We start from the raw sequence: 20,287 nt of genomic DNA on the forward strand, positions 1-20,287 counted from the left end.
ATTGCTGGCTCATTCCTAGCAATTTAAGTATTCAACATTTAGTGAGTACCTTGTTAATTAGTTGTTAATTTGTTTGTTATGATATATATTTAGAGCATGCTGGCATCAACAACACATGCAATGGCCTAAGACCTACCTCCCACGGCCATGGCCACCTCCTAATTACCTAAACCCCATCGAGCTGAAAGGGTTCTACTCAGTCTAGCTATGACACTATTGTGAGAAACTTGTACTAACAAGTTTCTTACACAGATCATAGATGTACGTGGGTTGAAACTAGCAACAGTAAAAAGAGTTTTCCCCCTTAACTTCTGCTTAAATATATACAGATGTTTATACAGTTGTTAGTTACTTTACAATATGTTCAGTGATCATTTACAAAGAGTCGATCAGAGTACCTTGATCTTTGAAAGATTAGCTTGGACCTCATTGGAACATGTAGAATGTGTCATACAAAGTGGTATCCATATTACTAATTACACTTATTCTTGGACGAGATGCAGACTTCTTTCTGAAATGGTAAGAAGCCAAAAGAATTGTTGGCTCTAATTGAAATAGAATCATTCATCTATCCAAATGGGTTACCTCCCATCGAAGAAAAGGTTTCCGAGTTGCTGGGTGCTGGGTATCTGATGCTTGGTTGCTGAAATGATTGCTGACTTGAGCTCAAGGTGCCAAATGCAGCAGCTTCATCCCTGCTAAATACACCGATTCCTTGCAGTCTACAATGGAAGTCGTGGCCAAAAATTAAGAAATGATATGAATTGTCAGCTGTTATGGCTCATAACATGCACATCAACACATTCCACATAAGATATTCATAAGATCAGAACTTTAAAAGATCATGTCCTGCTTTATTTCAATAGGCTCAAACTCAAAAATCTGTGTCAATTGGGAAACCAGATTTTATTTAACAAGAAGTGTATAACCAAGAACAATAAATTACCTCAAAAATTGTGCATTGTTATGTAATTGCTGTCCCATGTATGGACCTGATATGATGGAGTTAGAGACACACAAAACTTGGATCCTTGTAATAAAGTTGACACGAAATGAAGATAACAAATTGAACTTACTAGGAGAGAAAGCTGAATAGGAAGGCAGTGAGTGTGAAGGCATCACAGATTCATGATTTGGTAATTGAGGCGGCTTCAAATGCGAAGAAAAAGAACCAAGGCTGGAAGTATGCATCAAGCTTGGAGGTACTGACACATTATGTAGAGCGTCTTCTAATGATGACATGGATGGAAACTACAACAAAAATTACAGGATTTGAAGGTAAAAACTATGTTCTCTTGCTTTTACTGGAACTTCTATTTTTGGGAAGAAACACAAGAAAACGAAAAAGAACTGTATGGAAAATCAACAGGGAAAATGCATAAATTATTTCAAAAGCAAAAAATAAAAAAATCAGTCTGAATGCTGTGCTTACATGTGTGGAATGTCCTAAAGTTTTGTCATCATTAATATCAAACGGGTTTGCCGATTTCCCTGAACCCGGAAATGCAGGAGCAGGCTGTAAAAGAAACCAATATATCAATAGGCTGCATGTATTGAGCAATATTTAACACACAAATGTATCCAACTTAATTATGATTAATGCATATACCTCTATGTTAGGATAATACTGCATGTTGAATCCCATTCCATGAGGTGGACCAGGGTGCCAAACTGAAACTTCTGAAGGTATTGATGAGTAATGTGCAGCAAAGAGGTCCTGCAGTGAATTTTTAATTTCAGAAAATCACCAAATTCTATGAAAGAAAAAAAAAATAGTGAAACAACATAAGATTGTTCCATACCACTGGAAGCTCTTCTCTCTTACTAGATTTTGTTTCCACCGGAAGAGATTGGGTTCGCAACATAGATTGAGATGGTTCTTCAGCAGAAACACTGAGAGATCCTTGTGTGTTTGGTGCGAGTGATGATGTCCTTGACTGCAGATGTGTGCATGAAGCAATAGGGTGAAAAACCATGCATCTAGATAAGAGAAGGGCAACTAGAGCTTTCATGTACCAAAGCAGCATAAAAGTACACAAGTAATTGCAAAAACTCAGTATTTAGAAAAGAGAGAGAATTTTATTCCTTTCCCCCAAAAAAGAGACATATATCCCACCAAATTATTTGAAGCTTCAACTGGAATAATGGCATGTTGTGAAGGAGAGCCGCTATCTGCAGCAAAGCTTATAGAGGACTGATCTTGCTGCGTACTTGGTAACTGCAGCGCATCAGTAACTGTTACCAAGGTGTCACCAACACTAGTAGGTACAGCTTGCAAAGGATCTGCATCAGAAGGCTGTACTGGCACACTGGTACTAGTTGACGCAGATGTACAAGCACTAACGGTATCAAATAGCATCTGCTCTGCAGGCGCACCAGGGGCAGCACCACCTGCAGGCGCATCAGGCGCAGCACCACCTGCAGACATGTTGTTTGTACAAGCGGTTGAAGGAGCGTCATCATTGCTTGGAGCCTCAGATGCAGTATCAGGTACGGATGCGGGAGTTAATTCAAGTAGCAAAGCCTCCAAAGTGTCTGGCTTTGGGACCGGAGGTGCCTTCTCCTTTGTAGATGAGTCAAATGAGGCCCAGTTGTTACCATTATCGGGTAGAGGAGTTTGCTGTTGTTGTGACTTTACTACATCATCTGAGCGCTCAGGATCAGTATTGAAATCAATCAAGCTTTCCAACTTTTCTTTTTTATGTTCCACTGCATTCCCATCATGGGGACTTGTAGATTTCATTTTCTGCAGGGGAAAGCACATTTTTGTTGAGAAGTTCGTGCATTAGGAAAGTAGCTAGGCACCGAATTTTTGGGCACATTACAAGCACATCAAAAGAAGTACCTATACTAAATTACATATCCATCAACATTTAGCAGCTACTGACCTGATTATGAGCAGAACCATCAGCATGCTTCTGATCATTTGTTATAGTAGTTTCACGAAACATTGGAGGAAGCATATTCTCCCTTTGTTTCTCTTGAACAGAGCGAACAGCAGGGGAAGAGAAGCTATCCATGTTCTTATTTTCAGGTGACCTGTTTTGGGACTTGGGAGGTGTGAGCCCACTGCGTGCTTTTCTATCATCCCGAATCCTGTTATCAACAACCTCAAAACGGACAGGATTTCTCCTGAACCCGGTACCGCCGACTCTTGAATTTTCTTCGTAAGATCGTGGACTTCTTCTTTCATCATAGTAATATTTTACTACATTTTGGTCAGCACCTCTTACACTAGGACTAGATCCTTGATTATAATGCCTTTCGAACCTTTTCTCATGATCATGAAAACTCCTAGATCCACCATAAGGGGCAGCAACCTTCCAGTCCTCTTCACGAAAACTCCTAGATCCACCATAAGGTGCAGCAACCTTCCGGTCCTCATCAGGAAAACTCCTACGTCCAACATAAGGGACATCACTGAAGCTCCTAAATCCACCATGATATGCACCAAATTTCTTCTCCTCATCATGGAAGCTTCTGGATCCACCGTGATATGCACCAACCCTCCTGCTTTCATCAGGCTCCTCACTCTGTGTAATAATGAACGAGAATCTTAAATACAGGAAAGCATCGTAAACTGGAAGCACGTCCAAAAGAAGTTCTCATTATCACAAATGTAAACTAGGCCCATATCTATTGTGCTTGCTGTTGTTAATTGCATGCAAATCAGGAATGGCCAAGCTCTCCACAGGAGAAGTATAATACAATAGGGATAGAGATATATCAAATGCGCAAGCATAAAGCAAATGTAAAGCTCACCAATCGCAGCTTTGGGAGCTTCTGGACACCCTTCTCACCAGTGTATTTTCTTTCAACATACACATGTTTGATAAAATCCCTGAGTCTACCAATATTACTGGAAGAAAGTATGTGAATCAGAAAACATCCTATATGAATTTTCTCCCTTTTTCAAGAAGATGGAAACTTAATTATATGAATAACCAAATCAACATAGAAGAGAAGCTTAGTCACCTGCCATCAGGAAAAGAATGGTACTGAGGATCAAATTCTTTGAAATAAATTTGTCTTGCTCGCTGTAAATGAACATTTTAGTCATGAAGTGAACAATTAATGTATCCATGGTGGATGAACAAGAACAAAAGTGAGACCAGACAGTATGCATGCTCACCTCATTTCCCCCTGCCTGGAGAGAATTTACTTCTTCTGCAGTGAATTTAGCCATGGACACTGATTTTACTCGGTGAGTGAACTCCCGACTGGAAAATTTGAAAATGATAATTCATTCAGCACTCACAGAATACAAATCAAAATGATTCCGTGCAGAAGTTATGACCGTCACAACATCGAATAAGAAAACATGTCAAATATGGGGATCATGGTGAGGTGGTGAGTCTAAATCAGATATGAAAACTTACTGCACTCCACTACAATTTGTACAAACAAATGTCAAGAAGGTCGTGCAAACATATTGCGGTCCCTGCATAAAGAGTGCATAGTTAGAACAATGCTGATCCTGGTATATATCATTTTGTATATATATCCAAGCACATTTGCCTCTTAAAATGCAGTAAAATATATATAACAACATAATTAAGCAATGCATTTACAGATTCAAAGTATAATTTGCAGATTGCAGAAACGACGGCTATAGAAGCCTCACATTATGTAGGAGGCTACACACTCACCAAAGAGATAAGAAAATGGCTAAAGAAGATTACATACCAAACTATTGCAGTTGATGCATCTTTTATTCTCAGGAAGCTTTAAAAGACTTCGAATTATTCTTTCAATTTTCTCCTCTTCCTTTATCCGATTACCCATTTCTTAGAAAACTAAGAAACCTGAAGAGAAAAGAACAATAAATTAAAGAGAGGGTAAGTGTTCCTGGAACAAACCAAGTCACCAATCACTAGGTTCAACAGAAACCATTGTATCACCTCAATCTTCCTCCAAACTATTCCCGCCAAGCAAATAGAAGATTACAGGAGGAAATCCCACCTGAGTATATAATCACAGTAGATTGTGGAGAAAATCTAGCACCTCCTTTCATCCAAAAAATAAATAAATAAATAAATATACACAAAATGTCATCTTCCAGAAAATTACTCAATGATATTGATAAAAATAAAATATGAATGGGAAAATATTCTCCTTCTTCAACAAAGCTAGCTATCATACAAATGCATTAATGTATTACATGAGGATCTTTCCCTAATAGTAGCAATTATATTGTTCCCTCCTAACAGGCATATTGGATCAAAAATGAAGATAAAGTTGCCACCTGATTGAATCAGCTGCTAGCTAGGTTGCAGTGTACGTAGATAGATTACGCATTGGGAGGCGTGCAGAGAAGAAACCCTAGAAATTTGGGAGCGGAGAGATGTCTCTCTGAAGAGGAAGATTAATGTTGGTGAGGATTTAGAGTGGCCGGGGACGTACATTTGTGCTGCAAATTCGGTTAGAGAAAGAGAGGGAGGGAACGCTGCATGCCGGGTATATCGCAAACCCCACGCTTTTATAGCCGTTGAATCTATGCTCATTCTTTTATTTACCAACCCAAACAAAACAACCCTTCATCATTGACAATAATTCTAAGGGGCGAGAATTATAGACCTCTAATACTCACAATTATCAAGAATTAAGTAGGTCATCAATTGGACTCATTTATCGTTGATTTGCACCTCTTCAAATCGGTTATGTTACAATGTCCTAAGGATACGTGAGGCATAAGTAAAATACATTTAGGTCAAGACAGCCAGGAAAACATGAAATATATAAATAGTCAAAACACTCATCTTTACAATAGAGAAACAAACCAACAAAGTCTTGTAAATGTTTTCAGCAGGTTCTCTTCAACTTTTCTTATTGGTTAAAATATGACATGCCATTGTCAAGTAAGAATCCGGACCGATAAAGAACTTTACATTTCAAGGGAGATCATTCGAGGGGGTATGTTCAGCCTTGCGAGTGCTTTGGGATCGTTCAACTCATTTTGTAGTATCACCAACCCAAATTCAATCAGAGATAGCAGATAGCTAGGTTCATCTCTTTGATCTTAGTATATTAAACGAGAAAAAGATTATTGTTTCCCGCCCAAAAAAAAAAAAAAAAAAATTGAACCCAAAATAGTATAATCAGTAGTATAGAGTACTGTTTAACAGGAAATGGTAATTCCCTTTTTTCTTTTTCTTTTTTTTTCCGAGTGGTGTATTATTTGGGCAAAATGCTCCTTTAATACTAAACACTGAAAAAGCCGAGGTTATGGGGAGAAAGAACAGAGGAAAAGAAAAGATCTGTACAACGAGATTGGCAGCCAAAATTTCACACACCCCCTAACCCCTGCAGGACCAGTACAACAATTGCACTGACTGAACTGAGCAGACCTCAAACTGGAAAAAAAAAAAAAAATCTCGCTCAGAAGAAGAATCAGGAAGTCTGCAGCTTCGTTGGAGCAATGATTTCTTTCCCGCCCATACTGTTCACGGCTCTCTCATGTTAGAATTTCTCTATGGTATCTGTGAACAAACACAAAAAATCCCACCACTATTGACAAAAACATTGTCCATGTCTATATGTATTCTCCGGCTGCACAACAGCGAGCTGAAAGGGATAGGGGAATTTTCATTCTGTCATCTCACATTTAATTTTAATGCTCTACTCTTCACTGTCTGAATCGGTGTCAGAGTCGGAGATGGAGAAGGAGTCGGACTCAGAGTCGTAGTCATAGTCGTAGTCCTCTGAAGAAGCTTTGATTGCTTCCGCAGTCATGAGAGCAACCACAGCCTTGTGCATTGCTAGATCTGCTCTGTAAAACAATCTGCGAGCATTTTCTCTCTTACGCTTGGCTAAGTTATGTGCATGCTGAGCAGCACCGGATGCCTCACGAAGCCTAAACTCATCATGATCAAAGCCATGCGCATTTACAAGCCTCTGAGCAACATCTGGTTGATAATATGACTGGCTTGACCACTCCGGGAAACCAATATTCCCTCTATGAACTCCATTTCTGTTTCGTACCACTCTATGATTATATGGAGACACCATCTGGGGGTCAACAGAGGATGCTATTGTCCGATATTTCTTTGACTTGCTTCTGTCAATTCTGTGAAGATGATTCCTCTCAAAACCATCATTGCTCATAAAGATGTTTGCTGCATCCCTTGGTGAAAAAACCCTGGGCGACGTCTGAGACAATGGAGAGTCATCTAAAGATTCATAGTTATGGCCTGAATATGCAATTTTTTCATCACCATAGGCAAACCCATTTGATCTCCTTCCTGAGGGAAGAGATATACCCAATAAACAAAGATAATTGCAAATAAAATTAGTCAAAAAATTACAATTTACGTCTTAAATAAGGGTAAAAAAAGTTACCAATAGGATGGAAACCATCCTGATCTCCTAACACCGCATTGGTATGTGCAGAAATAGAAAATTTCTTCTGTGACCGTTGCTTTGATCCCTTATTGGGAACTTCCAGGCCCCGTGGTTTCAGACAAAAAGCATACATCGGTGGCTTCTCAACTGCTGCAGCTTTCTCACGGCCACCATTTGCGAGTGTGTTATTCATCTTGGTCATAGCTTGCTCCCACTCCCTCACTTGTTTTTGATACGTCTCCCATGACGGTGGCTGAAAAGAAAAATTGAATTTATCAGAATATCAGATACAGAATTCAGAATTTCAGATACACAACACAGAAATACATTATCTTTTTTTTTTTTGAAAGGGAAATACATTATCTTTTGACAAGGCAAAAAGGTGGACAGTAATCAGTAGACACAAACATCCCCACCCAGTGCATTTACCACAGGAAACAAACCGCAGAATAAAGAAACCCTGACAAGATCCAAAACCAGGCTTCTCTTACTATATGCATGAAGATAGTTGTTTTCGTATCCACAAATTAACGAGTGCACAGAACAGAGCAGGAGTGAAGTTCAGCATAACGTATGAAGGGGAGTAGATGTGTACATTCACAGGCATAAAAGAAAGCTTGTATTTGATAAAAACTGAGATTGAAAGCACCAAGAAAAAATGATAAAAAAATATAATAAACAGACATGATCAGCAATACCAAGTACAGTTACAACTGAGTGAACTGACAAATAGTCTACCTAGGGAATGCGCTCTATCGTATACTATAATAGCGCAAAGGTTGTAATCCTACACCTAAAATGTAAATATATCGCATGTGATAAAAAAGAACTGAAGGTACCTGGAGATGTCGGATTAAAGGCATTCCCTTTCTCAGCCGTTTCTGACGCCAATGCTCATAAATGGTTTTAATCAAATCGATGGGCCCAATACCAGTCATGAACTCTTCTATTTCTTCAGATGTGAACTGATCACATTGCCGAACATATGCAGCCTTCTCAAACATGTCCATTGTCTTCTCAAACATCTCCTCGCCAATCTCCATTGAGCTACTCTTTTCAACTTCTGAAGAATTTTGAAACTTCAAAATCCATCGCTCATCATCACTATCCATGTCATACAAGAGACGAGATGGATCTAAAGCCATCTCAACATCGGTTTTCATCTGCTGAAAGTACTTGGTAGAACTGCGAAGAAATGCTATTTCTGTTCCATTATCATCAATATCTTCTACTAAGCGAACACCAGGAATAGGTATGTTTTTAACTGACGCAGACCGAAGGTTCCGATTGTAACACTCTTCATGCATCTCCTTGAAAAGGGCCCACTGGCTCCTATCTGGAAACTCCAAGATCCAATCCTTTCCTCCTTTCCACATCATAACATGAGTATAGCGGTTTGTTGACCCAGGCTGCAAAAATTGATGTGCTTTGTATGAATACTTCGTAGTCCCTGAAAGTTTTACAGCAAGCTTCCACTCACTATTATCAAAGAGTTCTAATACTACACGTGCCCCACATTCTCTCCACCCTCTGTCACTTGCAGAAATTAACACATTTGCCTCACAGGATAAGAGCTCCAAGTTCCTTTCGGAACCTCTGGAAATGTCTGATGACCTCTTCTCGCTGGCCCTTCTAATTCGCTTATTAGGAAGCCCTTTGTGAACATTTCTTTGCTTAGAGCTGACATCAAAACCTCCACAAGGCAATGTGTATGAGACTTGAGTTCGGGGCTTCTTCGGTCCATTACCAAAACCATTATGGAAAATGTCAGCCTTTCCATCTGACCAACGATGTGAGAGGTTTCCAAATGATGACATATTATTTCTATTTCGCTGCCCTGTACTTCTGGGAGCAGTGGGGCTGGGACTGGGGATAATGCTACCATTCATATTCAATGAAAAAACTGTAGGCTGTTGAAAATCTGTAGGCTGTTGAGCACTTTGTAACTCCCTCTCCACAGGCTTCTCAAAATGGTCAAAAGATGGAATTTCAACAGTAAGCCCATTCACAATAGAACGGGAACTAGTTTTGGATTTATCTCTGCCAGCGAAAGTCCTAGAAGAGGCTCCAGCAACATTAACAACACAATTTTGGTAAAGCTGAGATGACTTTAACCGACCGCGCTGACTGCAAATAGAAAGAGATGTTTCTGTTACCACTTTAGTACAGGACCCACCAGAGGTAGCCACATTTTCTGGAGCCTTCAAATTGTTCTCGGGAGTAATTTCTGAATCATGGTCTTGAAAGCAGATATTAGCAACACTGTGTTCCATAAGCAACTTAAGATGCAAATTAATGAAGAAAGTAGGTGCAGCTGTAAAAGATAGAGCAAGTGGGGGAAGCTTTCTGTGAAGCTCATCAGAATGAGTAGCAGAATGGCTGATATTTACAAAACTAACTTCCCGAGAACTGCCCATGAAGTTAATGCCCTGCCTGGACCTCTTCCGTGTACCCTGCTTGGAGAAAAATCACAGAAGTGAATACTTTCATAATACAGCATTGAAGAGGAATAAATAGCAAGCATAATTATCTATTAAAAGGGGGAAGACAACAAAATTCCAGTTAAGAACGCAAAAATCAAGCAATATGTAAAAAAGATCAAACAGATACCTTGACAGAGGGTTGCCCGCAAAGAGACATAGAAGGTGACTGATTTATTCCATTTTGAAGTGCCTGGATATTATCAAAGGTGCATTCAGACAGAGGCAGTTTTTTGGCGAGTAAACAATGCCTCCTGAGTTTATTGTCTAGGTACATCCATGTTGAATTTTTAACTTGACAGAAGTTGTAGAAAGCAGACACAAGTTGCTTTCCAAGATGCTGAACACAGGAGAATTTAAACCTGATTGAAGTTGCTGGTAACTGGAAATCAGTAAGCTTCCCCTGTTCATTAGGGTGATGAAATAATGTCAGGATAAGAGAAACAAAGGCCACCGCCTGCTTCAAGCAACCTTCAAACAAAAGAAACCTCAGTCCAACTACATTATCAACAAAGAGCATCTCCAAATGAACCTTTGGCCATGTGGTCACCACTACACCATGCCGAAGCAGCATTGCAGCATGAAAGAACCGTAACAACTCTACTCCAAGAGAATCATTCATTAGTGAATGCAGTGGAAGGCATTTAAATTTGACTTTTCCTGATTCTATCCAAGGAAGAGTTAACTTTAGCAACCCTGCATCATCACTATACCACAATGGCCAACTGCGATCCAATATAACAACAAAATCATCTGGCTCTTCCAAGTCCCAAACCTCCTCAACAGGAGTAACAGAAGTACAACAATGATGTCCATGCATGGAAGCATGCTCATCCTTGTATATTTGAGACAGTACAGAGCCAGTCTTGCGCAATCGCTTCCGATAATAAACAATAGGCATTTTGCTATCTTCGGAGTTGCCTTCTGGAGCAGGCTTCTCTTCCCTCACAGGATCAGATGATCTGCCGGAATTACAAGATAATTTATTTGTATCCCTTCTAGAGGAAACATCACTCAAACACCCATGTAAAGTGCCAGTACTGTCAGACAAAGTTGGCACGGACTTTGGAGATGGACCAGTTGTTTTTTGCTTCTTCACAGCATGAGAAGGAGACTTGATCCGACGGGTAGATCGCGACAACCATGAAATAATAGGTTCAGAATCCATACAGCTGCCTATGCAGCTATCGTCCTCCGACATCGAGTCTCTCTTTTTCTTCTCTTTTCTGGGTTTCAAGTTTCCTTCTCTCTCTTCAGAACTTGTAATTTGCATGAATGATTTTTTCTGCTTTGCCTTACCAGGAACTTCAGTAGGAAGTAGCAAGAGCTTGAACCTCTCATGTTGAAGATCAACCCATTCTTCTTCACGGTCATCGTATCTAATATGGTGAAGTTTTTTCTCCTTGTCATAAGCATTCACAAGGCCATAATACCAACTTTGGTCCAAAGGCCAGAAGACCTTGATCCTACGGTTCAATACCCAACAAACATCCAAGTCCCCAAAGAAGATTTCATAGAAGTGGCGCCTCTTCCTCGTACCTTTCTTTTCTTTGTGCTGCTTCCTGGCCCTGGGCCTCAGCACTCTACCAGCATTATCAACAGATTGAGATTCTGATCCAGAAAATGACTTCGACATGTGACTATCAAAATCCTGACCAGGAGATGACTGATTAGACAACCCGTTTGAAGATTGCATCGCAGAAGCCTTGGTGTTTAATGAAAACCCAGTACAGCTTGGATCAAACCTCGATGAAAGCATCCTCGCTGCATTCTCTTCAAGATTCTCCTCCTCGTCTTCTTGTGAAGTCTGGCATGCTTTAGTAGAACTATTGACTAAAGGCTCAGCTTCCTTTGCATCAGTTTTACTATCAGGTGACAAGTCCTTCCTTTTCCGACGATTCCTCCGGGACTTTTTCAAAGATGAATTACCATTGCTTGCAACTGACTGCCTCTCAAGAACATTTTCTTTCTTTGCATGTGAAGTTGCATTCAACTCGCTATTTATATTTTCTTTGCATTCATCCAAACCTTTGTTTCTTATGGCCTTCCAGGCCTCAGCTTGAGTACCCAAATCATCACCACTTAACTTAGCTATCTGATGATTCTGATCAACACTAGTTGCTCTACCAGCAGACTCATCAGACAGCTTCAAAAGCTGAGCACCCTCACATTTTTTTCGCCCCACGAATCCCCTCTTACGCCTCGGGATTTGAATGCCACTATTATCCAAACTAAGCTTTGAAACGCCATTTAACCCACTACTGCTATCCAATTTTTGACTTGACCCCGATTTGAATGCGTCCGGATCATGTGAACCAGAATCCAACCCTCTATGAAAAACTTTATCTATACTCTTCTTGCTACTACTAGTATTAACATTCTTGAGACTACTGAGAGACACCTCTTTCCTACTCCTCTTCTTCTTGTCCCCACCGTCGTCGTCGTCGTCCTCACTCCCTTTTCTCTTCAGGCTCTGATTTTCAGCCTCTTTTCTACTCCTGGACTTGTACAAACTCTTAAGATCCAAAGATCTCGATTTCCTGGGAATTTCAGTGCCATGTGAAACCTCTATTCTATTTTCCATCAACAATTCCTCAAACCGAGACGCCCCAAACTTGACATTCCATCCTACATGCCCCCACACATTTTTGAGATCTGATACACCAAAAATTAAAGCTAAAACAAAACCCGAAAACCAAAGCGATCATACATAGTGCTCATGCATTCAGATCATATCATCAAAATTTGAGAAATTTAATTCGAATACATGCGTACCTTAACCGTAACACGCCGAATCATCGCTTCCTCCAACAGTCGTCAAGATCACGAAGCAAGAGCATGATTTGGGATTCCAATCCGGCCTCCTGAGACGAAACCCTAAGTCAATTTCACCGTTTCGGATTCAATTTCAGGAAATTTGAAGATTTCTCCTGTTTTTCACCGGAAGGGACGGGCCAGAGAGAGCTAGGGTTTTCTTTTTCGGTTCCCACTTCCACCAAAATAAAAAGGGTTTCGATCGAAAATTAAAAACCAAATGGAAAAAAATACGCGAATCCTTTGGATAATGCCACGTGGCGAAATCTGGGATGTTCGATTGCTGTTCGGCTGCTTGCGTTCGCACAGTAGTCGATCACCTGGAGACTAACGATTTCACGGGAAATAATAATATGGTGGGGGTGTGACGGTCCAATTACTAGTCCTCAACAATTGATGGATGAGATTTGATGTACTTGAGTGAATAATGATTTTGAGAATTGTTTAGCGGTGTGAACACTAGAGAATCATTATCCGTAAAGTATGTCATTTTTGTCATTTGAGTTATTAGGTGCCAAAAATGAAATACTGCAGTTACTCGCCAAAATCAGTGTTGGTTGTCAAGCGCCCAAAAAAAGAAATATTGTAGCTTCTCGCTAGAGTCAGTGTTTGTTTCCACACTGAGCATCATCATCCAAAAATATCGAGAATGCCATTTTTGCCTTTGAGTTGTTAGGCGTAAAAAAGAAAATACTGCAGCTACTTGCTAGAGTCAGTGTTGGTTTCCACACTAAGCATCATTATCCTTTAGGTATCGAGAATGTCATTTTTGCTTTTGAGTTATTAGGCGCCAAAAAAGAAATACTACAACTACTCGCTAGAGTCAGTGTTGGTTTCCACACTAAGCAACATCATCCGTTAAGTATCGAGAATGTCATTTTTTCCTTTGAGTTATTAGGCGCCTAAAAGGAAATACTGCAGCTACTCGCTCTAGTAAGTGTTGGTTTCCACACTGAGCATCATTATCCTTTAGATATCTAGAATGTCATTTTTTCCTCTCAGTTATTAGGCGCTAAAAATGAAATATTGCAGCTACTTGCTAGAGTCAGTATTGGTTTCCCGTCATTGTTTTAATTTGAATGTCTAGTTATCATTATGGTCCTGAGGTTTCTATTCGAAAAGAGAAAGTAATTTGTGGATTTTTTTCCAATGAACTTTTATCTGTTTGCATCTGTGCTACATTCTGATTATTGTTATAGTTGTGGGGAATTTCTGGTGAGAAATACTTTGGCACTTTGAAGTTGGGGAACTAAACTCTAGTTTCTCTCACAATTCTTAAGGTTTTGGCGTTCTCAGTTGGTGCATGGTAGTTTGAAGAGTAACCTTAGAATTTCTATAACCTAACACTTAGATTGGATTTGAACTGGAATTTTGACAAGGGTATTTCCTGTTGCAGGATTGATGAGAACATGGAAGACACATTGGCAAATGTAGAGGGTGCACAAGGGCAACTGCTCAAGTATATGAATAGCATATCATCAAATAGGTGGCTGATGATCAAGATATTCTTTATATTAATTTTTTTCCTCATGGTTTTCCTATTTTTTGTGGCATAATAGTCATTGCAGAGACAATTGAAAAGGAAGAAAAATGACAGCGTCTTTTTGAGTATTTTTACTGTTGATAAGCCCCTTCTATTCGTTTCATGAGCAAGATGATTACCTAGTAATGTAATATATGTATACTGATACACAAAATGGTAAAATTTGTTGTGAACTATGACTGGCAAGATTTATCTGCTTCCGAGTTTGCTATATATTTTGCTGTTTGGTGCCAGGTAGAATGTCTTCCAGGGGTTCGAATACCTTTTTTCAGAAAACGAGTGTTTGAATACCTACCTGCATTCGAGCTGTGTTAAGAGAGAAACATAGAACTTAACAAGCATACAGTTTTTGAGCCCCCAAAAGTTAATATTTTTGCTGTTGATAGCTGTTCTTAAAACTGACCTCGTGTACTTTAGAATCCATGCTTCAGATGAAGAGCTGTAGGGAAATTCTGAAATGCATTGAAGCATCGATTATATAGGTAGTTCGGCTACGGTAGTGGTAGACATGTAACGGATTGATGGTAGAGTAGTAGAAAGAGACGCCTCATGTGGGGTGTGAGGTGTCAAGTGTTGGGTGTGTGGATCCGATTCCACATAGGATAAGGATTTGTTAATCCTTGATCAAAGAGGAGTTTTGATTGTTTCCTACATGCTTACATAATCCTACTTGGTAATGGTTTCTATGTCTATTGGGAATAGGTTTCCAATGTCTTATAAGGTCTAGTTAGATATCTATAAATAAGGGCATAGGTTGTAGTAGTAGATCAAGTCTTTGAAGCATTAAACAGAGAGAGCAAGTGAGGTCTTGAGAGTTGGTGAGAACTTCTTGTGAGAGATTCTTGTATTCTTGTTCTTGTATTCTTCTTCTTCTATAGTGAAACCCAAGCAGCCCGGGGACGTAGGCAAAGTTCTTTGCTGAACCTCGTTAACAAGTTCGTGTTTGTTTTCTCGATCGTTTATCTATATTGTTTTGCACTTGTCTGCTTCCGCAAGAGGAATTTTAGGTCAAATTCCTAACAAAGTGGTATCAGAGCTTAGGCTATAGAGTGGAAACAATGAGCATAGAAGACGTTGAGAAGAGGGTTGATAAGTTCGACGGTAATGACTTTAGCCTATGGAGAACACAAATCGAGGACTACTTGAATATGAAGAAGCTTGCTAAGACTTTAGAGGGCAAGCTCCCAAAAGATATGAAGGAGGAAGAATTTGTCGAGATGGATAGGATGGCCCTTGGAGCCGTTCGACTATCGCTTTCGAATGATGTACGGCGATTTGTTATCAAGGAGACTACGTTGAAGGGGATGATGGATAGTTTGTCCAACATGTATGAGAAGCCAAATGCCGTTCAACAGTTGTACTTGATGAGGCGGCTGTTCACTTTGAAGATGGGTAAGGGTATATCTGTTCGCCAGCAAGTTGGGATAGTTGGTGATATTATCGAGCAACTAGCATCGGTGGATGTTAAATTCGACGAACACATCAAAACTTTGGTGTTGTTGACTTCCATGCCTTCGGATTGGGATGTGACTGTGAACTCGATTTGTAGTGGAGCTGGGACTACGAAGAAGCTGAAGTTTAATGATGTGCGTGACATTCTTCTGAATGAAGAGACGCGAAGATAAAATAACCTTGAAGATCCTTCAAGTTCTGCGCTCTCTATAGAAAATAGAGGTAGAACGTTCAACAAGAACTCAAACAACAATCGTGGAAGGTCCAAGTCTAGGGCACCTGGAAAAGGTCGAAGCGTGTCCAAGTCAGGAAAGTGGTCCGATGGGTGTTGGCATTGTGGGAAATTTGGACATGTCAAGAGAGACTGTAACCAGTGGAAGGAGACAATGAAGATGGCAAACACAACTGAGTGTGATTCGGATGCACTTGTACTAAGCGTTACTGAAGCACCATTGGAGTCATGGATTGTAGACTCTGGAGCATCATTTCGCTCAACTTCACAACAAGAGCTCATGGTGAATTACCGACGTGGTAATTTTGGCAAAGTGTTTCTTGCTGATGGTGGAGCCTTGGAGATTGTGGGAAGGGGTGATGTGAAGATTTTGCTGACAAATGGTGGAACATGGACCTTGACCAATGTTAGACACATACCGCGGTTAAAGAGGAATTTGATCTCTGTGGGTCAGTTGGATGATGAAGGATGTCGCACTACCTTTGAGAAAGGTACGTGGAAGGTGTGTAAAGGAGCTATGGTGTTAGCTCGTGGAATCAAGACAGGAACACTTTATACGACCTTGAATATTGTTGCTATTGTTGAGAACAATGAAGGCACTGCGATCGTTGAGAAAAATGAAGATGCATACTTATGGCATCGTAGACTTGGGCACATCAGTGAGAAAGGTATGGGTGTACTTCAGTCGAAGGGTAAACTACATGGTGTGGACTCAGTGAATATTGGGCTTTGTGAAGACTGCATATTTGGGAAGCAAAAGGTTGTTAGTTTCTCAAAGGGTGGCAAGGCACCAAAAGATACAAAACTAGAGTTGGTTCATACTGACGTGTGGGGACCTGCACCGGAGCTTTCGTTAGGTGGCTCAAAGTACTATGTGACTTATATTGATGACTCCACAAGGAAAGTATGGATTTATTTCTTGAAAAATAAATGGGAAGTATTTGATACTTTCAAGAAGTGGAAGGCGATCGTAGAGAATGAGACCGGGTCGAATATCAAATGTCTGAGGTCGGATAATGGAGGTGAATACTGTGGTAATGATTTCAAAGAGTATTGTGCAGAGAATGGGATTAGGATGGAAAAGACAATTCCGGGAACTCCACAGCAGAATGGAGTGGCTGAACGCATGAATAGGACTCTGAATGAGCGCGCAAGGAGTATGAGGATACACGCAGGATTGCCAGACATGTTTTGGGCTGATGCGGTTAATACTGCTGCTTATTTAATTAACCGTGGACCATCAGTACCATTGAATCATCTCCTACCTGAGGAAAAATGGAGTGGAAAAGAGATAGGCCTATCGCATTTAAGAGTGTTTGGTTGCGTGGCATATGTTCACATTGAGTCCGGTGCGAGAAGCAAGTTGGATCCCAAGTCTCAAAAGTGCATATTCATAGGCTATGGCGGTGACGAGCTTGGCTATAGGTTTTGGGATATGCATAATAAGAAAGTTGTAAGGAGCAGGAATGTCATCTTTAATGAAGAAGTGATGTACAAGAATAGGCAAGCAGCAGAGCCTAAAAGTCCTGTAAGAAAAGATCGGCAGTTTGCAAGGTTGGAAGAATTGTCCAATGAAGATGTGTCTAAGGAAAATCATGGGGAGGAACGACAACAACAAGAAGCTCCTGAGGTTACACAACCTGAAGAACAAGTTCCTAGTGATGAGCCAGTGACACCTCCTTTTGTGCCAAGAGTATCGTCAAGAAGTACTAAAGGAATACCAGCTAATAAATACTCGCCTTGTGCTAACTATTTGTTGTTAACTGACTGTGGTGAACCCGTGAGTTATGATGAGGCTATGCAACATAAAGATTTTGCTAAGTGGAAGGGTGCCATGCAAGATGAGATGGACTCTCTCATGTCCAACAATACTTGGGAGTTAGCTAAGTTACCAACAGGCAAGAAAGCATTGCATAACAAGTGGATTTACAAAATTAAGCAAGAAGTTTATGGGAGCAAACGTTACAAGGCAAGGTTGGTTGTGAAAGGTTTTCAGCAAAGGGAGGGAATTGATTTTGATGAGATCTTTTCGCCGGTTGTGAAACATACCACAATCCGGGTGGTGCTTGGTTTAGTGGAAGCTGAAGGTCTGTATGTGGAGCAACTAGACGTCAAGACTGCTTTTCTTCATGGTGATTTGAAGGAGGTCATATACATGAAGCAACCACAAGGTTTTATAGCACCTGGTAAGGAGGACTTGGTATGCAAACTGCAAAAGAGCCTTTATGGCTTGAAACAAGCCCCAAGACAGTGGTATAAGAAGTTTGATGCTTTCATGTGTGGGAGTGGCTACACAAGATGTCAATCCGATCACTGTTGTTACTTCAAGAGGTTTGACAAATCTTATATCATTCTTTTACTGTATGTGGATGATATGTTGATAGCTGGGGAAGACTTCAATGAGATTGAGAAGTTGAAGAAAGAGATGTCAAACCAGTTCGCGATGAAGGATTTGGGTGAGGCGAAGAAAATCTTAGGTATAAAGATTATCCGTGATAAAGTGGCTGGTACTCTGAAGCTTTCACAAGCGGAGTATGTTGAAAAGGTGCTTAAGCGATTCAATATGGATGAATCAAAGGCTGTAGGAACACCGTTGGCGGCTCACTTTAAATTGTCCAAGGAACAATCACCCAAGAGCGAAAAAGAGAAAGAATATATGAAGAATGTACCTTATGCATCGGCAGTTGGATGCTTAATGTATGTTATGGTGTATACTAGATCCGATATTGCTCATGCAGTTGGAGTTGTGAGTAGGTACACGAGTAATCCAGGAAAGCAACATTGGGAGGCTGTGAAGTGGATCATGAGGTATCTTCGGGGTACTACTGATATGTCTCTTTGTTTCAAGAGAGGTAGTGCTAAACTACAAGGATATGTTGATGCAGACTTGGCAGGAGATCATGATACTTGTCGGAGTACTACTGGTTATGTGTACACTGTAGGTGGTGCTGCAGTATCTTGGGTCTCAAATTTGCAAGGGCAAGTGGCCCTGTCTACAACGGAGTCCGAGTATGTAGCAGTCTCAGAGGCTGGTAAGGAGATGGTGTGGCTAAAGGGTCTGTTGGAGGAATTGGGTAAAAAGCAAGAGAATTGTGCATTGTACAGTGATAGTCAAAGTGCAATTCACTTGGCAAAGAACCCTGCTTTTCATTCAAGGACTAAACACATTCCTATGAAGTATCACTACATACGAGAACTCGTGGAGAAAGAAGTGCTGCAATTGTTGAAGATTCAAGGAAGTGAGAATCCTGCTGATATGTTGACTAAGTCTGTGTCAATAAGTAAACTGAAGCTGTGCTTAGCTTCAGTTGGTCTCCAAGTTTGAAGAAGGAGACGTTGGCTGTGATAATGAGTTTTGTGTTGGCTATGATTGAAGAGTATTGAAGAATGTTAGCTACTAGCGTAATCGGCTCCAAGTGGAAGATTGTTGGGTGTGTGGATCCGATTCCACATAGGATAATGATTTGTTAATCCTTGATCAAAGAGGAGTTTTGATTGTTTCCTACCTGCTTACATAATCCTACTTGGTAATGGTTTCTATGTCTATTAGGAATAGGTTTCCAATGTCTTATAGGGTCTAGTTAGATATCTATAAATAGGGGCATAGGTTGTAGTAGTAGATCAAGTATTTGAAACATTAAACAGAGAGAGCAAGTGAGGTCTTGAGAGTTGGTGAGAACTTCTTGTGAGAGATTCTTGTATTCTTGTTCTTGTATTCTTCTTCTTCTATAGTGAAACCCAAGCAGCCCGGGGACGTAGGCAAAGTTATTTGCTGAACCTCGTTAACAAGTCCGTGTTTGTTTTCTCGATCATTTATCTATATTGTTTTGCACTTGTCTGCTTCCGCAAGAGGAATTTTAGGTCAAATTCCTAACATCAAGAACATGAACTCTACGATAACCTTTCTGTTATGCTATGGGTGAACTACAAGCTCGAAAATATTATACAAGCAAAAGGCACTTTTCCATGTTTCAATAGTTTGGGTATTCCTTGACTGTTACGGTATGGTTTTTTTTTATCGTTTCCATGTTATGATAGTATTCCTAATTGCTTCAAAGATCCTAAAACACTCGGAGGTGAGTTAGGAACGCGCGTCACGCGCCTAGGTAAACAGGAAAAACCGAGGAAGTGTGTTCCTCTCCTGGCCGAACACGGCAGGCGATCCCGCCGCTGCGTTCCGGTCCGGGAGAGGATTGATGGTTCAGAGGAGGAGTAGGCTTTCAGGGCAGCGGTGTGGTCCAGGGAGGGTGGTGGTTTCTCCGGGGTCGGGCAGCACAGATCGCTCTCGATCTGTCCTTCTCGGTTCCGGGGCGGAGGCTGCGTTGCAGCAGCGACGTTCTTCAGTGTTCCGGTGGAGGTTTCTGGTGGCATCGATCCTACATGGTTTGGGGCTGTGGCGATTCAGATCGGATCTGTCTCCGATTT

At 40.6% G+C, this 20,287-nt stretch overlaps 2 protein-coding genes across 5 annotated transcripts; both read right to left on the minus strand.

Annotated features, from left to right (window-relative positions):
- Positions 1–304: 304 nt before the first annotated feature.
- Positions 305–5,377, minus strand: LOC133735642 (probable ADP-ribosylation factor GTPase-activating protein AGD14). Of its 3 annotated transcripts, none has more exons than XM_062163038.1 (15): positions 5,246–5,377; positions 4,902–5,007; positions 4,687–4,805; positions 4,380–4,441; positions 4,133–4,220; positions 3,976–4,037; positions 3,763–3,859; positions 2,889–3,533; positions 2,117–2,746; positions 1,803–1,937; positions 1,610–1,717; positions 1,433–1,516; positions 1,077–1,251; positions 947–992; positions 305–722 (listed from the first exon to the last, which is right to left on the minus strand). In XM_062163038.1, the coding sequence occupies exons 3-15, from the start codon at positions 4,783–4,785 to the stop codon at positions 569–571; spliced, it is 2,385 nt and encodes a 794-aa protein (XP_062019022.1). In that variant the 5' UTR covers positions 4,786–4,805; positions 4,902–5,007; positions 5,246–5,377; the 3' UTR covers positions 305–568. The 3 variants fall into 3 exon arrangements, with proteins under 3 accessions (XP_062019022.1, XP_062019024.1, XP_062019023.1); XM_062163040.1 differs by having other exon boundaries at positions 4,902–4,997; positions 5,246–5,344; XM_062163039.1 differs by having other exon boundaries at positions 4,902–5,004; positions 5,246–5,269.
- A 740-nt stretch (positions 5,378–6,117) lies between these two features.
- LOC133739524 (uncharacterized) lies at positions 6,118–12,831 on the minus strand. Of its 2 annotated transcripts, none has more exons than XM_062167308.1 (5): positions 12,597–12,831; positions 9,952–12,476; positions 8,181–9,794; positions 7,339–7,594; positions 6,118–7,241 (listed from the first exon to the last, which is right to left on the minus strand). In XM_062167308.1, the coding sequence occupies exons 2-5, from the start codon at positions 12,403–12,405 to the stop codon at positions 6,619–6,621; spliced, it is 4,947 nt and encodes a 1,648-aa protein (XP_062023292.1). In that variant the 5' UTR covers positions 12,406–12,476; positions 12,597–12,831; the 3' UTR covers positions 6,118–6,618. The 2 variants fall into 2 exon arrangements, with proteins under 2 accessions (XP_062023292.1, XP_062023293.1); XM_062167309.1 differs by having other exon boundaries at positions 9,952–12,497.
- Positions 12,832–20,287: the final 7,456 nt, after the last annotated feature.

This window comes from Rosa rugosa, chromosome 3 (assembly GCF_958449725.1).
Source record: "Rosa rugosa chromosome 3, drRosRugo1.1, whole genome shotgun sequence".
In the NCBI taxonomy this organism is placed as follows: domain Eukaryota; kingdom Viridiplantae; phylum Streptophyta; class Magnoliopsida; order Rosales; family Rosaceae; genus Rosa; species Rosa rugosa.